This window comes from Onychostoma macrolepis, chromosome 06, assembly GCF_012432095.1.
Source record: "Onychostoma macrolepis isolate SWU-2019 chromosome 06, ASM1243209v1, whole genome shotgun sequence".
NCBI lineage: Eukaryota > Metazoa > Chordata > Actinopteri > Cypriniformes > Cyprinidae > Onychostoma > Onychostoma macrolepis.
The window spans coordinates 12945251-12972703 of record NC_081160.1 but is presented as its reverse complement, the minus strand read 5'-3'; the positions used below and the strand labels follow the sequence as shown (position 1 = coordinate 12972703).

General features: G+C 42.2%; 1 protein-coding gene across 2 annotated transcripts in view; it reads left to right on the top strand.

The window, feature by feature from the left end:
• nol11 (nucleolar protein 11) overlaps window positions 1-27453 on the top strand; it is a 50606-nt gene that overhangs the window by 6477 nt on the left and 16676 nt on the right. The window contains exons 4-10 of one of the 2 annotated variants that reach the window (XM_058777982.1): window positions 5446-5594; window positions 18937-18994; window positions 19109-19250; window positions 19336-19539; window positions 20540-20616; window positions 23607-23730; window positions 23842-23939. In XM_058777982.1, coding sequence (XP_058633965.1) covers window positions 5446-5594; window positions 18937-18994; window positions 19109-19250; window positions 19336-19539; window positions 20540-20616; window positions 23607-23730; window positions 23842-23939 — 852 coding nt within the window. Of the gene's footprint in view, window positions 1-5445; window positions 5595-18936; window positions 18995-19108; window positions 19251-19335; window positions 19540-20539; window positions 20617-23606; window positions 23731-23838; window positions 23940-27453 lie in introns of both variants that reach the window. The other variant, XM_058777981.1, reaches the window with a different exon arrangement.

Here is a 27453-nt window from a genome sequence, read left to right as displayed (position 1 = left end):
GTCTTAAAGGGACTTTGGTAATAAGCAACCCAGAATTTGGTTTTAAAATGACACTAGGGCTGCTTTTACACTGGCACAAAAATCCGATTTTTGATATCAGATTCAAGTCCTGTCTTAAAGGACACCTATTATGCGGCAGGCGTAGTTATGCAAAACGGCAGGCATACTGACTTGGTTTAAAGGGGATTAAAAAATGAAGAGTGGGTGGATTTTTATTATTGTAGGGTGGTTGTGTTCACATGGGTGCCCTTTTAAGTGTTGTATAAATAGGCAGTACAAAAAATTTGATATGGTTTAAAAGATTGGATCTGTGCATCAAGCTTTGCAGTGTAAACGCAGCCTGGGGTGAGTGAGTAATTCAAGTTGCTTTATATTGCGCTTTATACAATACAATACAAACTCTTATAAAGCAGCTTTACAGTAATAATTTACAGTAATAATTTGATATCCAAGATGGCGGCGCGCTCAGACGCAGCGGCTTCTCCGGGTCCCAAAGACGGTGCTTTTATGTCTTTTAATGTCGTCTGTTCGTCTCCAAACAATGTCAATTTACCGCTAATTCATCGGGAGATCACTCCGGGATACATCTATGATCGCCAAAGCCTTTTGGATATCGACAACACATACAAACACAAACTCTCGCCGGCGGCTACTGAGAAGCTACGAGGCCTTTGTTTACTGCTGGAGCCGGACCTCGAGACCGCGGCCTCGCCTACTGACGCTACCCGCACAAGGCGGCGTCGCAAGCGGTGTGAGAGAGGACGGAAGCGCGGAGGTATACGAGCCAGGCTGAGGGCTAACCCCACAAGACCGGCTCTTCCAACACTCATGCTCTCAAACGTCCGCTCTCTGGAAAACAAACTGGACTTAATTCAACTCAGTCGATCTACACAGCATGAGGCAAGGGATTGTTGTGTGTCTGTTTACACTGAAACATGGCTAAACGACAACATCCCGGACTCCGCCATTCAGCTGCACGGGCTAACCTGCTACCGAGCAGACAGAGATTCATCACTGTCTGGTAAGACTCGCGGCGGTGGCTTGTGTGTGTGTGTGTGTGTGTATATCAACAAAGAATGGTGTAACAATGCTGCGTTAGTATCAAAACACTGTTCATCACTGGTGGAGTTTGTTTGTGAAGTGTCGACCGTTCTATCTGCCGCGGGAGTTCACGGCCATTGTTATTGCCGCGGTTTACATTCCCCCGTGTGCAAACGCTAAGGACGCGCTTCGCGAACTGTACAGCGCCATCAGCGAACAACAAACAAACAACCCTGACGGCTTTTTCATCATAGCCGGTGATTTCAACCACGCTAACTTAAAGACAGTTTTGCCAAAGTTCTACCAACATGTGAACTTTGCAACAAGGGGAAAAAACACACTGGACTTTGTTTACACAACAGAAAAGAACGCAAAGCCAAACCCCGCCCCCACCTCGGGTACTCGGACCAAATCTCTGTTATGCTAATCCCAGCATACAGACCACTTCTCAAACTTGCCAAACCGGTTCGAAAACAGATCACGGTATGGCCAGAAAACGCTACCTCAGCACTGCAGGACTGCTTCCAGGACACAGACTGGAACATGTTTAAAGAGGCGGTCACTTACAACAACCACACAGACCTGCAGGAGTACACTGAAACTGTGACTGCTTACATCCAAAAGTGCACTGATGATGTGACAGTCACCAAGACCATCACCACACGCGCCAACCAGAAGCCATGGATGACAGCAGAGGTTCGTGGGCTGCTAAAGACCAGAGATGAAGCTTTCAGATCAGGAGATAAAGCAGCCCTCAAAACAGCAAGAGCCAATCTGTCCCGCAGCATCAAAAATGGAAAACGGTCATATGCTCAAAAAATCAACAATCACTTCACAGACAGCAGAGACACACGGAGTCTGTGGCAAGCCATTCAGACCATCACAGACTACAAGCCCCCGCCACAGGCCTGTGATGACGACACATCCCTCCCAGACACACTCAACCACTTTTATTCACGGTTTGAAATGCAGAATGACACACCTGCACAAAAACTGCCCACACCTCCAAACGACCAGGCGCTCTGTCTGTCTCCAGCCGACGTAAGGAAGACCCTATCTAGGATCAACCCACGCAAGGCTGCGGGTCCCGACAACATACCTGGCCGTGTACTGAAAGACTGTGCTGAACAGCTGACAGATGACCTAACAGATATCTTCAACACCTCGCTGAGCCAGGCAGTCGTCCCCACGTCTCAAATCCACAACAATCATACCTGTACCAAAGAAATCACCTGTGTCCTGTCTAAATGACTACCGTCCCATAGCACTGACTCCAATCATAATGAAGTGCTTTGAGAGGTTAGTCATGCACAACATCAAAACCAGCCTCCCCAACACACTCGACCCGCTCCAGTTTGCATACCGTCCAAACCGCTCTACAGACGATGCAATCTCCTCCACCCTCCACCTGGCTCTTACCCACCTAGAAAACAAAGACTCTTACGTTAGAATGCTGTTCATTGACTTCAGCTCAGCATTCAACACAATAATCCCACAACAACTCATAAATAAACTAAACCTGCTGGGCCTTAACAATTCCCTCTGTAATTGTAATTGGATTCTGGACTTTCTAACCGGAAGACCTCAGTCAGTCCGTGTCGGCCACAACACCTCGAGCACTACCACACTGAGCACAGGTGCCCCACAAGGCTGTGTGCTCAGCCCGCTGCTCTTCACGCTGCTGACCCATGACTGCACTGCCAAGTCCAGCTCCAACCACATCATCAAGTTCGCTGATGACACAACAGTGGTAGGTCTCATCAGCAACAACGATGAAACGCACTACAGAGAGGAAGTGGCACAGCTGGCGAAATGGTGTGGCACTAACAACCTGTCCCTCAATGTGAGTAAGACAAAGGAGGTTGTGATTGACTTCAGAAGGAACTCTGTTGACCACCCCCCCCACCGACCATCGACAGCTCACCTGTGGAGAGAGTCAGCAGCACTAAATTCCTGGGGGTGCACATCACAGAGGATCTCACCTGGACCACCAACACCAGGTCACTCTCCAAGAAGGCACAACAGCGCCTACACTTTCTCCGCCGGCTGAAAAGAGCAAGTCTCCCTCCACCCATCCTCACCACTTTCTACAGGGGCACCATTGAGAGTGTGCTGACCAGCTGCATCACTGTCTGGTATGGGAACTGTACCGCAGCAGACCGCAAGACCCTCCAGCAGACAGTGAACACAGCTGCAAAGATCATCGGTGCCCCTCTCCCCTCCATCCTGGACATTTTCCTCACACAATGCTCCAGCAAAGCCAACAGTATCGTGACGGTACCGGAGCATCAGAGCCCGCTCTGCCAGACTGCTCAACAGCTTTTTCCCCCAGGCTGTGAGAGCCCTGAACTCAAATCACCCCGCCCCTCTCTGAAACCCCATACAAACCCCCTACCTCCTGAAACATGGACCATCTGAAACTTATGGAGCTTTTTTTGTGCAATTGAAGTGTGCTACACACAGGTGAGTGGGCCTGTACAAACCACCTGTAGTAGCACACTCTCCTCCTCTATGCGCAGTTGACACTTTTCACACACACTGCTGTGTGTATACATATCCCACAAAAAGACCGTAATATATGTATGTTTACATGCTCATGCACTGCAAATCATCCTGCACTGTTCCCCAGCCAGCTGCTGACTCACAATGTTTCTCTTCGCACATGTACAGTATTTATCTGAAGCACTCGTATAGTTTGTATTGCTTGTTTTTTTTAGTTTATGTATAGGTAAAACATTTTTTATATATAGTATATTTATAGTCAAATCTATCAGTAGGATAGTTGTGTATAGGTTTATATTGTTTTACTTCATTGCTGTATGCCTGTATTTATGTAGCACCGTGGTCCTGTGAGGCACAACATTTCGTTCCACTGTATGCCCCCGCATGTAGCGGAATGACAATAAAGCTCAACTTGACTTGACTTGACTAAACGAGAACATTGCAAAATCAGCGTTGCGAACTTCAAATATGAGACGCATTCAAATTCTAGCAGGTCTAAAAAGACGACAGTGTTATTAATCAGCTCAAGTCAGTTTTGGTTAAGATCAATAACTGTAAAGTTCATCAATTATGGAGCTAGTTCAGTTCAGCTGTAACCAGCTCTATAGAAGACAAAGGTGTCATTCAGCTCCAGTGTTCATTTTGACAGAAAATTTTGATTTACTTTTAGTCATAGTCTTTGAACTAAAATTAGTTTTAGTCATATTAGTTATCTGAATTGTTTTAGTCTTAGTCTAGTTTTAGTCGACTAAATCTACAGTAGCTTTAGTCGACTAAAATCGAATTGGTTTAGTTAGTGTAATGCATTTAAGCATTTCTCTAAAATTTCCGAACTCATTATGGAGAAAACATCTGGTAATATGAATGCTTTGAACATACAATCAGTGCAGACACAGATTTAACTGCTTTGAGACGTAACATGTCTTTATCTCAAAATTAAATAAAACCGTTTCTCATTAAGAAACAAGAACACGGTACTCTTTTGAAATGCCAAATAAAATACCAATGGTTATATAATATGCATTCTTTATAACACCTTGCATACAACAACCTTCATTCTTTGAAGTATACGTATGAATTAAAATTGGATTAATCCTTATTAGGGCTACTAAAGTGATTCATTCAAGAGCAGTGATTTTTATTAGATTTTTATTTTTTTCTTTCTTTTGTTGATTCATTAACTAAGGACATAGACAACAGCAGCTAAATTAGTCTGTTATCCCTTTAAAACTGAATGCACATGGATTCAATATACTGGTAGAGACATCCGATATTCTCCCAACAGTTTACGTAACCGCCTGTTTATGTGAACTTTTTGACAATTTGAGATAATTGTGTGTATTTCTCCGTTAAGACGCGAGAGAGAAATGAATTCAGTAATCGTGCGCCGTTTGAGAGGTGCTTTTGTGCAAGATTCGGCTGTGTGAGCCGCATTAAGTGCACGTTTCATGTCGTCATGCTTTTCAAATTTATCCATATGTCTGAACTTTCTTACTCCTAGGCGCTGACATTTGTTTTGAGACGTGCAGCAAGTGTATGCAAACTTATGATCAGAGAGTTAGCCTACAGTTCAAATGTGCGCATCTACCCTCCTTTCCATGCAGGAGATTCATTCTGACTGGATCTCTGTCCAGACGTCCCTCCCTAACATTTCTCGTTTATAAAAAACTTGAGACCTCATAATAATTCCATACATCTTAAATGGTTGACATTTACACTGCAAAATCCATGTGGCTACTTGCATTTTCGAACACCTCCAAAAGTTGAACTATTGGACTATTTCAAAAACATTTTGGACTCCAGTTATACCATTTCAAATAAATTGTCTGAAGCTGATGTTAATACCAAGTGTAACATTTGAACTGTAGCATCTAAGATGTTTGTTTTCTGACTTTTTTTCAGGTTTCAGCTGACGTTCTCAGAGTGCTGTCAGCTACTGACTCGGAGCCGGTGGTGCTGTTTTGTTGTGGGGCTGTCAGGTTTCTGGACTTACTGCTTGCTTCCCCACAACAGCCCATAGAGCACGTTTTGGCAGAGGATGAGATTATCAGGTCAGAGATCACAGACTTCTGACTATAACATCCTTTTTAAGCATGGCTTTATATTATTAAATAGAGTTCCTAAAACTTACTGGCTGGGGTTTTCAGTTGGTGAGTGTGAACAGCAGGTACAAAACTATTAAATTCAAGATGAAAAAAACAACTAACCAAGTCATTGTGTATATTCAGGATGGCAAAAGACTTAACTTTTAAAGGGAAGGAAAAAAAAATCTGAGAGATATGGCAAAAAATATCACAACGTTGTTCATAATGATAATTAGCATGATAAATGTCATTTCAAGTTTAAAGGCAGATTTTTGATTCTGAGTGGAAGATGGCAATTTGAAGATGGCGGTTCTTCGCCTCCACGTTGTGCATTCAAATCGTTTAATGCACAGCTAGTCGTTGATTATCCCTTACCTATATAGAATACCTTTGACTATATCCACTACGTAGTAGTGTTTTACGTGAATGCGCTGTAGTGGGTCTCGAGTAAATTCATATTTTTATTTACATTTAATCATTTTGCAGACGCTTTTATCCTCAGCGACTTAGTATAACGACTTGGTCTAAGTGAAGTCTAACGCAGTACATGTAGCAAGGGTTTTTGACCTACATTACAATATGCGATGACCTACATTTCAATGTAAAAACTTTAATGTCTAAGATCAAAGACCAGATGAAAGTCTAAGATTAAAATCATCCACAATGTTTTCGTCTTTACAACTTCAAAGGTTTTTTTTTTTTGGTTTTTTTTTTTATAGCCTGCATTTTATGTTATCGCCAGGAAGCATATATCAGTGTTGTATCCATTATTATAAGGATACAACAAGCACTGTGAATGACTGATATGCTGAAGTTGCACTGTAAATAGCCTAAATGTCTTTTTGATTGTATCCATCATGTTTATTTAAATTTATTACATAAAATTAGGGGAATGTATGTTTCATGTGTTTTAGTATATGTAACTGTATGTATATTGTTTATTGTATGTTCTATGCCAGTGTCAAATATGAATTTCTGTCCAGAACCTCTGTACAGACAATGAAGTAAATGTAATTGGGGATATTAGATTAATTCCGATCCATTTTGTTTATTTAGATTTTATATTATTGTAATATAGGTATTACAAACATTTTCAATAATAAAAAAACAACCATTCAATTTATATTTAGACTTTACCTCGCTAATAACGCCTCAATCAGGTCAAAGAAATATTTTGTTCGTTTATTTTCACACTATCGTCTGATACAATACAAAATACTCTGGGGATTTCACTTGCATATAACACACAAAAAAATTGAAATTATCATCTTTGTGTTGATATGCCTTATCCCTGACCGTGTGTGTATTTATTTGTTGGACATGGGATTTACTAACGGAACCCCGACTGACAGGATTGTTTTTATTTTTATACGGTATAAAAAAGATGTCCGCATATTTTAGTAGGCCTATAACTTTTATACTCTGTCACATATACCACAGAGAGTGAGAACGAAAAATATTTGATTCATGAACTGAACTGAAATTATTGACAGACCTATAAGACTATCAGAGGAAAAAATACAATAGTTACACCCCATTTTTTTTCATAAAGAACAAACTAACTTAAATTGTAATTGGTAGATTTTTATTTCCAAAACGAACCAAATAATAAAAAAATGGCATGGAGTCGATCAGTCTGTTGCACTGCTCAGGTGTTATGAGAGCCCAGGTTGCTCTGATAGTGGCCTTCAGCTCATCTGCATTGTTGGGTCTGGGTCAGGCGAGTTTGCTGGCCAATCAAGCACAGTAACACCATGGTCATTGAACCAGCTTTTGGTACCTTTGGCAGTGTGGGCAGGTGCCAAGTCCTGCTGGAAAATGAAATCAGCATCTCCATAAAGCTTGTCAACAGAAGGAAGCATGAAGTGCTCTAAAATTTCCTGGTAGATGGCTGCATTGACTGTGGACCTCAGAAAACACAGTGGACCAACACCAGCAGATGACATGGCAGCCCAAATCATCACTGACTGTGGAAACTTCACACTGGACTTCAAGCAACATGGATTCTGTGCCTCTCCACTCTTCCTTCAGACTCTGGGACCTTGATTTCCAAATGAAATGTAAAATTTACTTTCATCTGAAAAGAGGACTTTGGACCACTGAGCAACAGTCCAGTTTTTCTCCACAGCCCAGGTGAGATGCTTCTGACTTTGTCTCTGGTTCAGAAGTGGCTTGGTAGCCCTTTTCCTGAAGATGTCCGAGCGTGGTGACTCTTGATGCACTGACTCCAGCTTCAGTTCTCTCCTTGTGAAGCTCTCACAAGTGTTTGAATCGGCTTTGCTTGACTGTATTCTCAAGTTTGCGCTCATCCCTGTTGCTTGTGCACCTTTTCCAACCCAAATTCTTCCTTCCAGTCAACTTTGCATTTAATATGCTTTGATACAGCACTCTGTAATCAGCCACACCTTTCAGTAATGACCTTCTGTGACTTACCCTCTTTGTGGAGGGTGTCAATGTTCGTCTTCTGGATCATTGCCAAGTCAGCAGTCTTCCCCATTATTGTGGTTTCAAAGAACGAGATACCCAGAATTTATACTGTAGGGATGGTCATTTATTCAAACTCAAATGTAAATATTCTAATATTTTGAGATACTGATTTTTGACTTTCATGAGCTGTAAGCTCTAATCATCACAATTAAAAGAAATAAACATTTGAAATATATCAGTCTGTGTGTAATGAATGAATATAATATAGAAGTTTCACTTTTTGAATGGAATTAGTGAAATCAACTTTTTGATGATATTCTAATTATATGACCAGCACCTGTAAATACTAGCTTCAGTGACAGCCCCACTATGCGCATGCACGTTGAACATCCAATACGTATTGGATCTGACGTCATCGGTACGTCATCGTGCTACAGGCTGCAGCGAGGACCTCTTGAATGATTCAGCATTTTGAAGAATCTGTAGAATTAATGACTGACTCGCTCATTAAGTGACCTACCGCCACCTACTGGTAGTTTAGTAATAAAACATGCATTTCCCCCCCAACATTTCTTATTTGCATGTTTATAAATATATTTTAAAAATTAATCTCATAGCCTTATTTATTGCAGTTGTAATTCTGTGTAAATTATTTAATCTGACTGGTAACAGCCCAATAGTGTATATTGAATTTGATTCATTGTAGTAATTTGATATGAAAGATGATGCATACATTTAAAAGGTTAAAGGGGTCATATAATGGTACATGCACTTTTACAAGTTGATTGTACTGAAATGTGTGTTAGCAGTGCCTGTACACAACCATCATAAAATGATAAAAATCCATCCAGTGTTTTTTTTTTTAATCTCCTTATTTGTTTTACCCTGTCTCAAATCAAGCCGTTCGACCGCAGACGCCACACGGTCGGACGCCCTCCCACGATGGTTGATTGACAGCAGTGTTTCAACACAGACCCGCCCTTGCTCGTGAGCGAGCTGTCAATCATAGTCCGCACGTCATTGTTGATATACGCTGGAGCTGTCTATGAGCAGAATGGTGTCTAAGCGATTGTGGTGTTCTGTTCTCGGGTGCAATAATGAACACAGCAGTCATTTTGATGTTCCTAAGTCCGAACCGCTGAAGACGCAGTGGCTGAGTTTTGCTTTTGAAGGAATATTCCCCACGAGCAACGTCAATGTTTTCATGTTTGCGCGAATCATTTTCACCAGACTGCTTTATAAATGAAGGTCAGTATAAAGCTGGTTTTGCTAAGAAGCTGCTCCTGAAAAAAGAATCTGTACCAACTATTCGTGTTCCTGCTGAACCTCCAGAAGAAGTGAGTGTAACGTTTAATTAACCTTTATATTAATCTTTGCAAATCGCTAGCACGCTTCACGATGTATGTGGCTAATGTTTACATTCAGGGTACATGCATGTTTTCTATTCTGACGTTCTCAATATAATTAATAATCCCATGTTTATAATGAACAAAACGTTATGGTTATTGTGTTATTACAAACTGTGTACGAGGTATTAAAGTTAACATGATAACACTACACTAAGCTTACTTTTGTAGATGGTTTATAACGGTGTCTGTTAAGAAGTAATGTAAAAAATTTTAATAAATAAAAAAGTTATAACTGCATGAAAATTAATGGTTTCCGCCCTGAGAGTTGTACCTAACACTGCATAGATAACGTTACGCATCACTGACAAGCCTACATTTACCAAATTTATTTTTCATGACCATTAGCTGTAACATCAATCTGTCAATGAACTAACGTATCAGTAAACCCAGCGTTCGTATCTCACTACTCTACCTGACAGTACACACAAAAATAGATAAAAGTGACATTACGTTAACCAACCATTCAGAAATGTCCCGTTCGAGCCTTAATTGTCGAACTTCTTCGGGGCCGTCATCCTGTTCCGGGTCCGACTCCGGTTCGAATTGATACGGTTGCACAGTATCCTCAGAGACTCCCGCTGCCATTCTTTAAAATATACCCTCAACTGTTGTCAAGGCAACACTCCACGTGTTGTCGTCAAAAACGCCCCACAGAACAGAGGGGCGGGGCGAGCAAAGCTCATTAGCATTTAAAAACACACGCACTAAAACGGTGTGCTGAAAACAGAGCTGTTTTTGATCAGGTAAAATGAGTGTTTTCTTACAATACTAATGAGAATTTTTAATTAAAGGATATTACAAACTTTCAATTTAGACCCTAAAGAATCATATTAGCTTGTACAAAAATGGCATTATATGACCCCTTTAAAAAAAAAACAGGCATTTGTAAAGATAAATAAAAAAAATATGCAGATTTAAGCATGTAAAAGCTGATAGAACACCTGAAAATATTTCTTCAGAACAAATTTACACCACCAAAAATCTCGGTGATGTGGTACTTTTGTGGGGATAATTTTTTTTTTTTTTTTTTTTTATGGATTATTGCTTGCTGATATGAAAAGTTTACTGTATGTCGTAATAAGTATCATTTATGACAGCGATGATGTCACAACCATCACAGACTAATTGCCACCCATCGTCACCAGATCAACATGCTCCACCCACTCGGCCACTTTCCCCAGAGTTCTGATTCAAGGCACCTGCACCTCAACACAGTCACTATAAAGAACCACCTCTCCTGCAAACCCTTGTCTGGTCTCGTCTATACGTACTCTACAGACTCCTTACCTGATACTTACCATTGCCTTGGAACTCTGCCCAGCTTCTGTCATCCAGGATCTATCATCTACCCTTCATCTGCATCGTGTCCACTCCTCTTCAAAGGAGAGACTTTCCCATTACTATCAGCTAAGTCTGCCTTGGATCCTCTAGTCATTTCCTACTCCATTCCGTGCCTCTGCTCAATAAAGACTGTTTCTTATACTCACCTGTCTGCCTCCTTCTGTTGTGTGACAGAAGACCAGACCTTAAAATGCAGAGCTCCACGGAGACTCCCGCTGATCGGCCATCCGATCCTTTTGTTGAACTGGTTAACGCTGTTCGTCTGTCTCTCCAGCCCTCCACATCTGCTACACGATCAGACATTCCTGCCGACCTCGTTCACGCAGCACGTCAATCCCTCCTGCTCACTGCATCCGCGACCTCACCTGCTGCCTCTGCCAGTCCCATGGCTCGACCCACGAGGGTGAGGATTGCAGCGGGTTCATCTTGCAGGTACCACTCTATTTTGAAATGCAGTCTCACCAGTTCACCAACGATCGCGCCCGAGTGGCGTTCATCATATCTCTACTGTCTGGTCGCGCTCTACAGTGGGCTCAATCCCTATGGCAAGCTAATGCTTCCATAACCACATCACTCTCAGCCTTCATCGCTCACTTTAAGGAGGTTTTTGGCCAAACCGCCTCAGAGCTTTCTGTGCCCGATCAGCTGTTCAATCTACGCCAAGGCAGTAGTTCCGTCAGTGTCTACACACTCCAGTTTCGCACCCTGGCGGCCGCTAGTGGCTGGAATGAGACTACATTACTCACCGCATTCCGGCAAGGCCTAAATGCCGATGTAAGACAGCTTATGGTGATCTATGATGATGCTATGGGACTAGAGAACTTCATTCAAAAAACCATCAGAGTGTCTCAACGTCTCACAGCATGCACCCTCTCTGAACCCGCATTGCATCCTCCACCCGCCGTATCATCAGTCGCCCTTCCAGCACCTGAACCCATGCAGATAGACTCCTACCATCTGACACAAGTGGAGCGTCAAAGGAGAATTCTTAATCGCCTCTGCGTGTACTGTGGAGGAGAGGGTCATGTCATCACAACCTGCCCAGTTCGACCACCTCGCCCAGCGGTGAGTTCTGTTCAACTTCCACCTCAAATAGCTCCTTTAGGTCGGACAACTGTACAACTCTTAACTCCACACATTTGTGTTTCAGCGCAAGCCCTCATCGACTCAGGTTCAGCAGGGAACTTCATCTCCCCCCAAATTCTCCAGAAACTAAATGTCCACAAGAAACGCTGCTCCCAGGACTTGAGAATTTCGTAGGCGTAGGATGCCTACACACTGAGGAGATCGTGTTCATGGTGCTGGAGGTGTCCACCGCGGATATCATCCTGGGATGCCCGTGGATGTCACAACACAATCCTAGTATCAACTGGAACACCGGTGAAATACTACAATGGAGTGAGTCTTGCTTCCACAATTGCCTGTCATCTGTCCAAAGATCACCCCTGTGTCGTTCTCGACCCTCCAAATTGAAACCTCCCACTCTCTTGATCAATTCGACCACCGTCGAAAGCCCTGAAGTGAAGCACCAGGGTGAGATTCCTCTGGAGTGCCGGGTGTTCCAGGAGGTTTTCAGCAAACGGTTGGCGACCCAACTTCCTCCTCATCGGCCATGGGACTGTGCAATCGATCTGCTACCTGGGGCTACTCTGCCCAAAGGCAGAGTTTACCCATTGTCCATCCTGGAGCAGAAGGCCATGGAGGAGTACATTCAGGAGGCACTCCAACAGCACTTCATTCGACCATCTACCTCCCCTGCCGCTTCGAGTTTCTTCTTCGTGGCCAAGAAGGACGGAGGCTTGCGGCCGTGCATCGACTACCGTCATCTCAACTCTCAAACGGTGAAGTATCGGTACCCACTTCCTCTGGTCCCGGCAGCTCTGGAACAGCTACGGGGAGCTCGCATCTTCTCCAAGCTGGACCTGCGACGCGCATACAACCTCATTTGTATACACCAGGGAGATGAGTGGAAGACCGCCTTCGTTACACCATCTGGACACTATGAATATCTGGTTATGCCGTATGGCCTATCCAACTCTCCCTCTGTCTTCCAAGGCTATATGAATGAGGTGTTCCGGGAATTCCTTCAGCGATTCGTCTACATCAATGATATCCTCATCTACTCCCGGAACCTGGCCGAACATCGCCTCCACGTTAAGCAGGTCCTCGAGAAGCTCCGCCATCACCATCTCGATCTCAAGCTGGAGAAGTGCGAGTTCCACACCACCTCCGTGCACTTTCTGGGTTATGTCATTGACCAACATGGAATCCAGATGGATCAGAGGAAGGTGGAAGCGATCCGGAACTGGCCTCAACCAACTACCGTCAAGGAACTACAACGATTCCTAGGATTTTCCAATTTCTACCGGAGGTTTATCCACAACTACAGCCTGCTCAGTTCACCTCTCACTTCCTCACTCAAGGGCCGGCCCAAGTCTCTGTCCTGGAACCCATCTGTCTTCGAAGCCTTCCATCAACTCCAAGAAACCTTCCAGACCGCTCCGATCTTGGTTCATCCCACCCCAGATCTCCCGTTCATCGTCGAGGTGGACGCCTCTTCCACCGGGGTCGGAGACGTCCTTTCGCAGCGGCAGGGTGATCCAATACAACTCCATCCATGTGCCTTCTATTCTAAGAAACTGTCCCTGGCGGAGCAGAACTACGATATTGGGAATCGTGAGCTCCTAGCTAGCCCTAGAGGAATGGAGACACTGGCTGGAGGGGGCCAACCACCGTTTTGAGGTCATCACCGATCGCCGAAATCTTGAATATCTGCGAGATGCGAAAAGGCTGAATCCACGCCAAGCCCGGTGGGCTCTATTCTTCACCAGATTTGATTTCACGGTCTCGTATCGACCTGGAGACAAGAATTGCAGGGCCGATGCCCTGTCACGCCTTCATCAACCTGAGCCTGATTACAATTCTCCCGAACCAATCCTCCCTCCAGCCATGATTGTCAGTCCGATTCTATGGTCCATCGATGAGCTACTTACCCAAGTTAACCGTTCCGAACCTGCTCCGCCGGGAGGTCCAGAGGGGCTTCTCTATGTGCCACCAACCTATCGTCTACCCCTCATGGACTCAGTGCATACGTCTCCGGGCTCTGGACACCCAGGTAGCCTTCGTACCCTCTTGCTCTTACGACAACGCTACTGGTGGCCCACCATGGTTCAGGATACCTCTCGATACGTCAAGGGCTGCTCGGTCTGTGCCATCACAAACACTCCCCGGAGACTTCCGGAAGGAAAACTGGTTCCTCTGCCCATTCCCAACCGTCCGTGGTCCCATCTGGGCATTGACTTCATGACCGACCTCCCACGCTCTCACAACAATACCTGTGTGTTTGTCGTCGTAGATCGGTTTTCAAAGGCATGCAAACTCATACCCCTCAAGGGATTACCTACGGCATTCGAAGCGGCGGAGGCCCTCTTTCAGAATGTATTCCGTCACGTCGGCCTTCCAGAAGACATCGTATCGGATCGTGGACACCAATTTGTCTCTTGAGTATGGCGAGCCTTCTTCAGACTGCTGGGAGTGTCGGTAAGCCTTTCCTCTGGTTACCACCCTCAAACTAACGGTCAGACCGAGTGGAAGTTTCAGGAGATCGGGAGGTACCTGAGATCCTACTGCCACCAGAACCAGGACAGCTGGAGCGAGTTTCTTCCGTGGGCGGAGTATGCCCAGAACTCCTTAAGACAGTCCACCACGGGGCTCACCCCGTTCCAATGTATCCTATGTTCCCCTGGTCGGGTGAGCCTTCGGAAGTGCCAGCTGTCAACCACTGGTTCCAGCAGAGCGAGAGAGTATGGGACTCTGCTCATGTGCATCTCCAACAGGCAGTGCGGAGACACAAGAGGCAAGCTGACACCCGAAGAACACCAACCCCTCGCTACCAACCTGGTCAGAAGGTATGGCTCTCGACATGGGACATTATTCTCCGCCTGCCTTGCCGTAAGCTGAGTCCTAGGTACATAGGTCCATTCACGGTGCAGAGGCAGCTCAATGAAGTCACCTACAGGCTAAACCTTCCACCTCACTATCGCATCTCACCATCTTTCCATGCGTCTCTCCTCAAACCTCACTCTGAACCTTTGTTGTCTTCCCTCACAGAATCTGGTGGCAATGAGGTACCTCCTCCCGAGATCGCAGATGAGGAGACCGTCTATCGGGTCCGGACCATCCTCGACTCGTGGCGACGGGGTCTCAGACTAGAATACCTCATAGATTGGGAGGACTACGGTCCTGAAGAGCGTTCCTGGGTCGCTCGTCATGACATCCTCGATCCCGCGCTCCTCACACAATACCACGCTGAACATCCAGATCGCCCAGCTCCAAGGGGTTGAGGTAGACCCCGTCGTCAGCGCACCATCCGGTCGTCAGGAGCCGACCATGGAGGGGGGGGTACTGGCACAGAGTCACAACCATCACAGACTAATTGCCACCCATCGTCACCAGATCAACATGCTCCACCCACTCGGTCACTTTCCCCAGAGTTCTGATTCAAGGCACCTGCACCTCATCAACACAGTCACTATAAAGAACCACCTCTCCTGCAAACCCTTGTCTGGTCTCGCCTATACGCATTTCTACAGACTCCTTACCTGATACTTACCATTGCCTTGGAACTCTGCCCAGCTTCTGTCATCCAGGATCTATCATCTACCCTTCATCTGCATCGTGTCCACTCCTCTTCAAAGGAGAGACTTTCCCATTACTATCAGCTAAGTCTGCCTTGGATCCTCTAGTCATTTCCTACTCCATTCCGTGCCTCTGCTCATTAAAGACTGTTTCTTATACTCACCTGTCTGCCTCCTGTTGTGTGACAGATGATGTTTTGTTTTCTTTTTACATTTAAACACAAAATATTACATATGTACAGTGAGGAAAATAAGTATTTGAACACCCTGCTATTTTGCAAGTTCTCCCACTTAGAAATCATGGAGGGGTCTGAAATTGTCATCATAGGTGCATGTCCACTGTGAGAGACATAATCTAAAAAAATCCAGAAATCACAATGTATGATTTTTAACTATTTATTTGTATGATACAGCTGCAAATAAGTATTTGAACACCTGTCTATCAGCTAGAATTCTGACCCTCAAAGACCTGTTAGTCTGCCTTTAAAATGTCCACCTCCACTCCATTTATTATCCTAAATTAGATGCACTTGTTTGAGGTCGTTAGCTGCATAAAGACACCTGTCCACCCCATACAATCAGTAAGAATCCAACTACTAACATGGCCAAGACCAAAGAGCTGTCCAAAGACACTAGAGACAAAATTGTACACCTCCACAAGGCTGGAAAGGGCTACGGGAAATTGCCAAGCAGCTTGGTGAAAAAGGTCCACTGTTGGAGCAATCATTAGAAAATGGAAGAAGCTAAACATGACTGTCAATCTCCCTCGGACTGGGGCTCCATGCAAGATCTCACCTCGTGGGGTCTCAATGATCCTAAGAAAGGTGAGAAATCAGCCCAGAACTACACGGGAGGAGCTGGTCAATGACCTGAAAAGAGCTGGGACCACCGTTTCCAAGGTTACTGTTGGTAATACACTAAGACGTCATGGTTTGAAATCATGCATGGCACAGAAGGTTCCCCTGCTTAAACCAGCACATGTCCAGGCCCGACTTAAGTTTGCCAATGACCATTTGGATGATCCAGAGGCGTCATGGGAGAAAGTCATGTGGTCAGAGGAGACCAAAATAGAACTTTTTGGTCATAATTCCACTAAACGTGTTTGGAGGAAGAAGAATAAGTACCATCCCAAGAACACCATCCCTACTGTGAAGCATGGGGGTGGTAGCATCATGCTTTGGGGGGGTTTTTCTGCACATGGGACAGGGTGACTGCACTGTATTAAGGAGAGGATGACCGGGGCCATGTATTGCGAGATTTTGGGGAACAACCTCCTTCCCTCAGTTAGAGCATTGAAGATGGGTCGAGGCTGGGTCTTCCAACATGAATGAATGAATGAATGAATGAATGAGGCATTTTTATATAGCGCTTTTAATGTGTATTGCAATACAACCAAAGCGCTTTACAATCATGTGGGGGGTCTCTCCTCAACCACCACCAGTGTGCAGCATCCACTTGGATGATGCGACGGCAGCCACAGGACAACGGCGCCAGTGCGCTCACCACACACCAGCTACAGGTGGAGAGGAGAGAGTGTCATAGAGCCAATCAAGTGGATGGGGATTATTGGGAAGCCATGATAGACAAGGGCCAGTGGAGGGAATTTGGCCAGGACACCGGGGTTACACCCCTACTCTTTACGATGAGTGTCATGGGATTTTTTTTTTAATGACCACAGAGAGTCAGGACCTCGGGTTAACGTCTCATCCGAAAGACGGTGCTTTTTTTTACAGTATAGTGTCCCCGTCACTATACTGGGGCATTAGGACCCACACAGACTGCAGGGTGAGCACCCCCTGCTGGCCTCACTAACACCTCTTCCAACAGCAACCTAGTTTTCCCAGGAGGTCTCCCATCCAGGTACTGACCAGGGTCAGCCCTGCTTAGCTTCCATGGGCAACCGGTCTTGGGCTGCAGGGTGACAATGACCCGAAGCACACAGCCAGGATAACCAAGGAGTGGCTCTGTAAGAAGCATATCAAGGTTCTGGCGTGGCCTAGCCAGTCTCCAGACCTAAACCCAATAGAGAATCTTTGGAGGGAGCTCAAACTCCGTGTTTCTCAGCGACAGGCCGGAAACCTGACTGATCTAGAGAAGATCTGTGTGGAGGAGTGGGCCAAAATCCCTCCTGCAGTGTGTGCAAACCTGGTGAAAAACTACAGGAAACGTTTGACCTCTGTAATTGCAAACAAAGGCTACTGTACCAAATATTAACATTGATTTTCTCAGGTGTTCAAATACTTATTTGCATCTGTATCATACAAATAAATAGTTAAAAAATCATACATTGTGATTTCTGGATTTTTTTTTTTAGATTATGTCTCTCACAGTGGACATGCACCTACGATGACAATTTCAGACCCCTCCATGATTTCTAAGTGGGAGAACTTGCAAAATAGCAGGGTGTTCAAATACTTATTTTCCTCACTGTATAAGTATATTTCCATTACAGGTTTAGGTCTTAAATTTCATATAAGGTGGTATTAAAAAGGTCTTAAGTCTTAAATTTAACTTGTTCATATCTGTAGAAATCCTGATCAGAACTCTGTGCCAAACTTGAATGCTTTTCACTGGATCTCACAGCACTGTTTAGTGGACGTGAGATGGTTAGCGAGTAAATGCATTTGCTTGGTGTTTTGGGCCAAGCTGTTAAATGGTCTTTGTGGCATGGTTCAAAAAAGTAGAGCTTTTTCGTTCTGCTTTTGGTGTGTTTGCTGTTTAATGTTTACCATTCGCAACAGAAATGGCAACGCTTGTCTTTTAGGTAAATTGGTATTGGCACCAGTGTTACTGTCTGCAACATGCATGTGCAGTATTGTTTGCATAGTGTGTAAACCTTATATCAGACATTTATCGATCTTTTGCTATAATTATATCAAGGAGAATTGTCGCGATAATTACTGTTATTGTTTTATCACCCAACCCTACATCAAAGGCAGTGCATCCTTTCAAACTCTACGGTGTTGGACCTTATCCTCAGAACAAACAAAATACAAGGCAAGCGAAATATGATCCTGGCTAAACGGACACTGAGACTTAGGCCTCTCTATCACCATCTGTACTTGAAACAAAATTTCCACATTACTGTTCTTGGAGTTCTTTTAGTAGAGTGTTTCTATCAATTGTGCTTTAGCACTGCCCTTTTTGCACTGTAGAATGTGATGGTTTGAGAAATCCCTGTGATTACTGGTCACCATGTCAGAGCAGATATGTCATGTTGGAAAAAAAGGTTGCAATGATGTAATTCCTGGTATTTCCTGTAGACTTACCATAGTGAATAAGACAAACACAATTTTGATTGCATATATATTTGCAGTTTTAAATATAGGTTCTCTTAAAACAGTGGCATGGTTTGCGCAGCGCAGTGTAATGTTGTTTTGTAGTTAATGCTAACAATTTTAATACTGCATTAGCTCACTACTTGACGTTCAGTGCTCATTTATGCCAAGACCTGTTTAAATTAAGTGTAAGATTTTTGTTTATTCCCTTTCACAGGTGGAGCACTATCGTTAAGGCAGAGCACCAGCTTGTCATTTTGTTCAGCACAGAACAGGTTTATTTTTTTTCTGAAGTCTCTTTGAATCTTTTGGATCTTTGTATTATCGGTGCATAATGAATTAAACATTAAATCAGCTCTAAACTGTTTTTTTCCCCCTTTTTTTCTCAGAGAGGAGAGCACTGCCTGTATGTTCAGAGATTTAACCCCAACACTCTTGTGAAACACAGATTTGAGACTGAACCTTGTCTCTCTGCACCTATTAGCTTCTCTGCCACATGCAGGGGTAGTAACATACACCTGTTGTACTTATGTAAGTCTCTCTTTATTCATCTTATCATCTGACCCAAATGACAGTTTTGTACTGCTAATAACCCAATTACTCTGTATTATTTCAGATTTGAATGGCAGTGTGTATGAGAGTGTGTTGCCACTCAGAAGTTCATCTACCGGAGCTGAAGGTGTCCTGGCTCTATCTCGCTCCCTATGTCTCAGTCTTCCTCTTGGGGAAGAAAAACTGATGTCTGGTGCTGTTGTTGTGCTTGATGAGGCTCATGTAGCTGTGGTTGGATTCCCCCACCCGTCTGCTGGAGCTTGTAAAGGTGATTCTTCATCTTCAAACCAAATAATCCATTCTCTTCACAAGGGGTGTGCAGCATATTATTGCAGACGATATACATCTTGATTGTTGTTTTAACAATATGCAAGTTGTCATTATCGACTAGGTAAAAGCGCTATACAAATAATAGTGACTAGGCCACTCACTTTGCCACAAAACAATAAAAACAAAAATGCCTTGAGAGTCTATGCAGTCACTGCATGATGTATCATAGTTTCACAGGCAAAGGTGCATGTGCATTGGCGAGTATATGAAACGTACCAGTTGGCTGATAAATCTTTAAAAAGTTAAATTGTAACAATGCAAGGTTACAAGAATGTGATATGGCTTAGTGTGATTTAGCACATTGCAAAGGCTGTGATTTAATTATGTAGTTGGATGTATGAAGTGTGGCACTGTTCTTTTAAAAAGGAGCAGCTTATGACCTGGTGTTTTCAGTCTCTGAGCATCTCATCAAGGTCTGTGAGTTTGGGTCACGTATAATGTGCTTTTGAAATCCATCGTGTGCCAACAGTCTTTCCAAATTAATTTTTTCCAAAGAGATTAGTAGTCAACAAAAAAGAAGCTATAATGTTGCCTTTGTTTTCCCTCTATATATTATGCTCTATTCGTTATTTTTTAGAATCCTCGCACTTTTCTACTCCATTTTAAATGGTGTTCTTGTATTCAAATTAAGTGCGGTCCACTGCTGCATACATGCCACGATATCTATACAGAGACAGCTGCATCGATACTCATCTCAAATCTCTGTGACGATACATCGTCGTATCGAACACAGCACTAATATTAACAAATATGAGAGAGTACAATGTAAGACTTTCACAAACACAAGACTAGTGCACACCCCTACTTTTCACATTCTCATGAATGACATTGTGCTTTTTTTAAACTTTAATTTTTTTTTAACTTCTCTCCACCCCCACCCCTTTCCCTCATCACTCTGTATCTGACTGGTGCAATGATCATTGAGTTGTCATCCGTAGATTACCTTTGCATCTGGAACACACATTTCCAAACTCTTCAGGCTTGTAAAGAAATGGCAGGAAGGATCTATAGTCAGGTGTGTATATTACTATTTTTTTTTATACGTGTGTGTGTGTGTGTGTGTATATATGTATATGTGTATGTGTGTGTGTATATATGTATATATATGTATATATGTATATGTGCTGTCAATCGATTAAAAAATTTAATCGCGTTAATCAGTCATCGACCGTGATTTAATCATGATTAATCGCAAATTTAAAATACTAGGATTTACCTGTAAATGTGTTGAAAAAGAAATGCATGACAAACTACAGAACCTTTCACACTTCCGCCAGGTATGAGACATAATCCTTATTCTTTTATCATTATTCTTTTTTTATATCAGCCTTTAAACTGGCAATAAAACGTTAACCAAGCCACATCGCTTCAATCCCAGTATACATTTACCCAACTATTATCAAAAGTATTTTCAAGAAAATCACATACAGACCATATCTTTCGTTATCGTATGTTTATTATCTTATATAATCTATAGTGGCTGTTGTCATGTTTAATTCTGCTGAGTAAAAGCCTTAACATGTATGCTCTGGCTGAAACTCATGTTGTTTGTGATGTTACAACCGCCTCTCCATTCTTAAGTTGCCAGGGATACATTCCAAATATAATACAAATTAGTAAAAGGATCGATCTATTTTTATTTGTCTATATACACTTTGGGCGGCCACGGTACATTATAAAAGTAGCCCAAAAAAAAACTCTGTAATGTTTTTCCTGTGACTGTATTTTCAAAATAGCCCACTAGGGGTGACCCCAAATAGTCGACGATTCGATGCTTCGATTTGAGGAGCCTGATTCGACTACCAGTCTCAGTCGAATATTCGCTGGGTGTTATGATCATGCCATTTTGGCTATATGGGGGTGCTCAAATGTCTGATTTCACATAGAACTACCGGTTTTCTCCCAGTAAGTTAATACAGCCTATTATGATAATGCTGTAAATAAGAATCTGAAAAGAAAAAAAACTTTAAATAAATTTTAACATGCGTGAATAAATCCAACCACCCCTATAAATTTAAGTTTCACTTTCCATAATCCGTGACCAACAGAGGAGTATCTTGGCAGTAAGGATTTAAAACTTTAACAAGACTAAAACTGACGCAGAGTGAAAGACTGGATCTTTTTCGATCAGGTAGGATACAAGTGATTTCAAAACATTTCAACCGGTTTATTTATATCGTGTATATATATTATTTATCTCGTATAAGATGCATTTGGTTGAGTCGCTGCAGTAAAGCGCTTTATTGAACAGTGATTATCTCTTCAGCGAGCAGGACAAACAACTATGCAGAATATTAATGACTATGACTGTCATATACACATAACATTATAATGAGAACACTATTATAATAAAACGCTGTGAATTTTTAGAGTTTAGTTCCTGTGTTTCTGCACGTTGTTGAGTCAAGAATGCGTCCACAAAAGGAGTTCATTCAGAGCCGCGCAGACACGTTCATGCATCAGGGCGTTATAATTCACTCAGTTTGTATCTGCGAGGCATCCATTACACATTTTCCCTATGTATTAACGTCAGTATTTATGACTGTTGAATGTCTGACTTGACTCTTGGTAATGTATTTTGCCCCCACCCCAAAACATATGATTCAACTATCAGCCGACTATCGGCAAGATTCGAAAATTTCTATTCGACTATGAAAATCCTCGGGGACACCCTTATAGCCCACTTGTGCTGCGACCCTAGCAACACTGGTCAACACACAATGATAGATAACCTTCCGCACTGAGATGACAGGAAGAAGTTGGGGTCAAACCTTATCAAACGATTAATTTGTGGTAAAATATTAACGCGGTAAAATTATTTAATCGCATGCGTTAACGTTGACACCCCTTATAATAATATTAGTGCTGTCAAAATTAGCGTGTTAACACAGGCGAATCATTTTTCCAGTTTAACGTGTTAAATATTTAACATGGTTAAAGCAGGGGTGGAGCTATGGTTGGCCATCCCACTCACAACTGCTTTCTTTTTTTTTTTCTTTTTTCTTGGCAAGAAGTGCATTTATTTAGTCGCAGAACGTCTTTGACCACATCAAACAGGAGATGTTTCAGACGTGAGCTCCAACTTCTCAGCGCCAGGCACGAGTCAAATGAGTGCGGAAACGATACTGTGCTCACAGCGCACACTGTAGTCTATCATATCAAAGCATTTAAGAAACTATGTGCATGCAATGTCGTGGTCAGTTAAGTCATGAATTTACCAAAAAGGCAGTTAAAGCTGCCGTAAAACTGAATGCGTATAGTATGTTATATAGGAGTCAGATTTAAGAACATGTCTCTGAAATGGTTTTCAAAACTGTCCTGGAGCAGCCTAGCACTGTCTCCCTCATCTGACACACTCGATTCAACTCGTCAGCTCATTAGTAGAGACTTTAAGACCTGAAGTGGGTCAGTAAAGGTAAAAAGAGATGAGAGAAAATACGATGCGTGTCAGATCTGCGTCACGTTTCTGCGGCGGCAGCTCTTAAACACAGCTTAAGACACAGCTTAAACTTAAGCACAGCTGCTGTGATTTTCTGTTAATCAAAGAAAAAAGAGGAAATCAATAACTTTTATAGCTGTAAGGGGTCATCTATATTTAATTTGAAATGCGTTTTGATAACTTTATTCAAGTTATGTATTTCTGCTGAAGGCACAGGTATCTAAATATGAGAGATAATGGGTTTATGGGTTTTAAATTTTAGGTGGGGAAACAATTATATAAAGACATCAGTAGTATTGGTATCACTGATACTACCCTTCAGTCATAAAAAATATGGCATTAAACAAATATTAAAAATATACTGTGTGTTGTTTGTACATTAATTTGAAGGTTGAATGTGAAATTATTGCAATATAAAAGTATATTTGAGAAAAAAAACTATTTATTTATTTTTAATCGATTGACAGCACGTATATACACTTTTTTTTTTTTTTTTTTTTTTTAAACCTTTCATAAAAATACTATAAAGTTTAATTCTGCATTGAGACAATTTCTCCTGAATACAGTTGTGGTGTTATTCTGGGAAGCTGTACATCCCTCATGGGAAGATGCTGTCAGTAATTCCTTTTGAGTGCCAGAAGTCATCTCTCGCAGCTGCCCTGGGAAAACTGAAGCAGACAAGTCAGAGTGGTAAAGACTTTTCTATTGAAAAATTGAACATCTGCCCTATATTTTCCTATAGTGACATACATGAAATAAAGAAAAACATGTCAAATTACCCTTTTGCCTTCTATTCAGCAGAATCCAAATCATGTAGCTTTGTGTCATCTTGGACCGCCCAGACTTATAGTGACGTCACACAGACAACAGAAATCAAGAGCAGAATGGCAACCAGAAATGTAAGAGACTGTACCAAATTGATAAATGACTAAATGTGAAACCAGGGGTCAGCAACTTAAGGAATGGGTAAAGAGGGATAATCACTGGAACCAGAGCAATAGTGAGAGAAGTTTATGTATTTGTCTCTCTCATCTGCATTATGTTCTAAGTTTTGAGAGAATCCTTACTCGGTAACACAGCCTGTTTGGAGCTAACTATCCTTAAAGGAACAGTTCACCTTCAGTTGCTGGTCCCCATTGACTTCCATAGTATCGGGGGGGAAGGGAACCACTATGCAAGTCAATGGGGACCAGCGACTGAAGGTGAGAATTATACTGTACTTGTCAGCAGAAGCATGTAGACCAGGCAGACCATTCTCACAACCATTGCAAAGCATGAGCAGGTGATCTAGATCAGTACAATTTTGGGGAATTTTTCCCTTACAATTTGGGGAAAAAGCTTAATTGTGTTTTTTTTTTTTTTCTGGTGTAAAAAAAAAAAGAAAAAAAGTGTAGCATTTTTATTTATTTTTTTCAAAAGGGACATAACAGTTTCGCCCAATCTCATGTTAATCTTGAGTACCTATAGAGTAGTATTGCTTCCTTCATATCTTCAAAGAGTCTTTAGTTGTATCATATTAATAAAAGAAAGATACAGCTTTATGATTCTCTCCAAAAACAGCCGAGCTCTTGTAGGCGTGCCGTGGGTGGAGCTAAAGAGTCACGGGCACTTGCGCTGATTGCCAACAAAACACAGAAATATGATGCAGTTTTACTTGAAGCCTGTGGTTCTGAATCATGACTGGGATCTCTTATTGCTGGGACTACTCCATCTTTCAGTATCAAACAATGTGCAAATCCGATGACGTTGATGGGCATGCTCTTGCTCTCGCTCTGGTTAATGTGTGCACATGCTCTTCTGGGAGAAGTGCCCATACAAGGAATTCTGACCTTCATGACTTCATGAAGGGCCATGCTCAAAAAAAACTTTCTGAAACCAGAAGGGTGTATTTGGCACAGAAATACTGTCATACGTCCAAATCGTTCTTTGTTTTTTTTTTTTTTTTTTTTTAATCTTTGGCCATGTGTAGCATGAGAATCCAACTCCTTAACACTGTAGCTGCCCGTACCACTCCAATTAGAAAACATTATTATAAGTTAACCGTTGTGAATCGGACTAAAGGAAGGCGATAGTTTTGAACACTGGTTATGTATTGATTTCGGATCATTTTTAACCCAAAAAAGTTACGGACTGCAGCTTTAAGTTTAGGTATTGGGTAGGATTAGGGATGTAGTATAAGGCATTAGTATGTGCTTAATTACTACTAATAAATGGCTAATATTCTATTAATGTGCATGCTAATTAGCAACTAATTAAGAGACCCTAAAATAGTGTTACCAAAATAACAAATATAGGCTAGTATTTAGGAATAAATATATAATTTAGATATTAATTTATAATTAACACTTGTTATTTTACGGTCCAATGCAGGGTGACCTGTTAATATGTAGGCTGCCTATATCTATAAATCATTAGAATGTTTTAGGGTTTTATTATAATACAGGGTTCCCGCAGGTCCTTAAAGTCTTAAAAGGTCTTAATTATGATTTCAAGAGGTCTTAAATTTGGGTACAGACCAGAATCGCGATACAGCTTAGTGTGACGATTAAACTTCAAAAGGCTATAAATAAAATATGAGCATCATGGCAAACATCAAACAAACATGGCATCATATATCGGCCATCTGCTGCCCTGATTTCTAAGCATCGGCCAGAGAAAAACCCATATCGGTCGACATCTAGCTTTGGCTTTTGAAGTTAATGGGGAGGAGAATGTCGGTTTACAATGACGTTTGTAGCAGGTCTTCAAATTGACTTTTGTTTAGACTAAAATATACCGCAAACAGAGCGGCGCAGCGACCGTCTGGTCCAGCAGCAGCGCCGCTAAGTTTCCATGAAAACTGAACGCGACTACGGCGACATTTCTCATGCGAGTCCAGTCCACTCGTTCTTTACGCGAGAAGCATTGGTGAACAAAATCTCTGCCCATGAACAGACAGCCATTGTTGTTCTTATGGAAATGACAGGTCTCGCTACTTGCTTGTCATTGGTCAGCTGTCAAAAAGGCGCTTTTTTTTTTGTCCAGAAAATTGTAACTTTTTTTCAACTTGAAAAGATGCTCTGAGCTGCATAAAAAGACGCTGGCGGTGGCATTTAAAAAAAGCGCTCGGACTTTTTTGAAAATACTGTTTACTCCATAGGATCATAATGTAAAACAGACACTGGCAGCTTCAAAAAAGACGTCAAGTGTGAACAGCCTAAAGGTGGATGTGTTTCTAAAGGCGCATCCACTGTACTGCGTAGATGGTGAGTCGGCATCATCAACTTCATCTTTGCAGCTGGCACTGACTCAGAAAATACTAGTTGATTTAATAATTAAACTATCACCTTGCAAATATAAACATGCAATTAGTGGACTAATAAATGAACTAATGTACTAGTTGACTAGAACAGGGGTTCTCAAAGTGGGATCCGCGGACCCCTGGTGGTCTGTGTCAGGGGGTCTGTGAAATAAATTTAGACTTATGATTTCATGATTCACAAAACACAGATGGATTTGCAGAAACCAGTCAAAATGGAATTTACAGTATAAATGAATATCAGAATTCTCGGTCCGACTAAAGCCCCCCCTCCCACACACCACTACACTACCTATTGCAGCTAAAGTTTTTTTTATTTATGAAATATTGGTCTTCCATAGTAGCATACGTTTAGATCATGATAATCACAGTTACAACCACAAATATAGCACATCAATATCATGGTAAAAATGTAATATGGCTTACATTTACATTTAGTCATTTTGCAGACGCTTTTATCCAAAGCGACTTACAATTTGGGGAATACATAAAGCGATTCATCTTGAAGAGGCAATCCGACAAACGAAGTGCTTGTAACACCAAGTCTCAGGCATTGTTTAAATAAGTACAAGCTAGCAAGGGAAGGAATAAATAAGGAGAAATAATTTTTTTTTTTTTTGTTTATGTGTAGGGTGAAGTCAAGTAGTGTCGAAAGAGATGAGTTTTCAGCTGTTGCTTGAAGATTGACAGGGATCCAGCACTCCGAATATGGGTGGGAAGATCATTCCACCAGCCAGGAATGGTGACCGAGAATGTTCTGGAGAGTGATTTTGAGCCTCTTTGTGATGGTACCACGAGGCGTCGCTCACTAGCAGATCTTGTAGCTTCTAGGTTCTTGTATGAAAAACAGTAGTCTAAATACATTTAGTATAAATGCATAAACGCTATAGCTTAATCAGAAAAATACTGCAATTATATGCCATTACTCCTCCAATATATTTAATGCATGTCTACATTATAATATAATAAAATTTGACATGAATCGATTACCCACATTTCTGACACAATACCATGGTGCAGTTATTATTACTACAGTAAATCTATTGTAAATGATGGCTATTTGTAGATTAAAAAGCCTTCTGACTGCATTGCGCCCAGTGTTTCTCCTGTTTGTC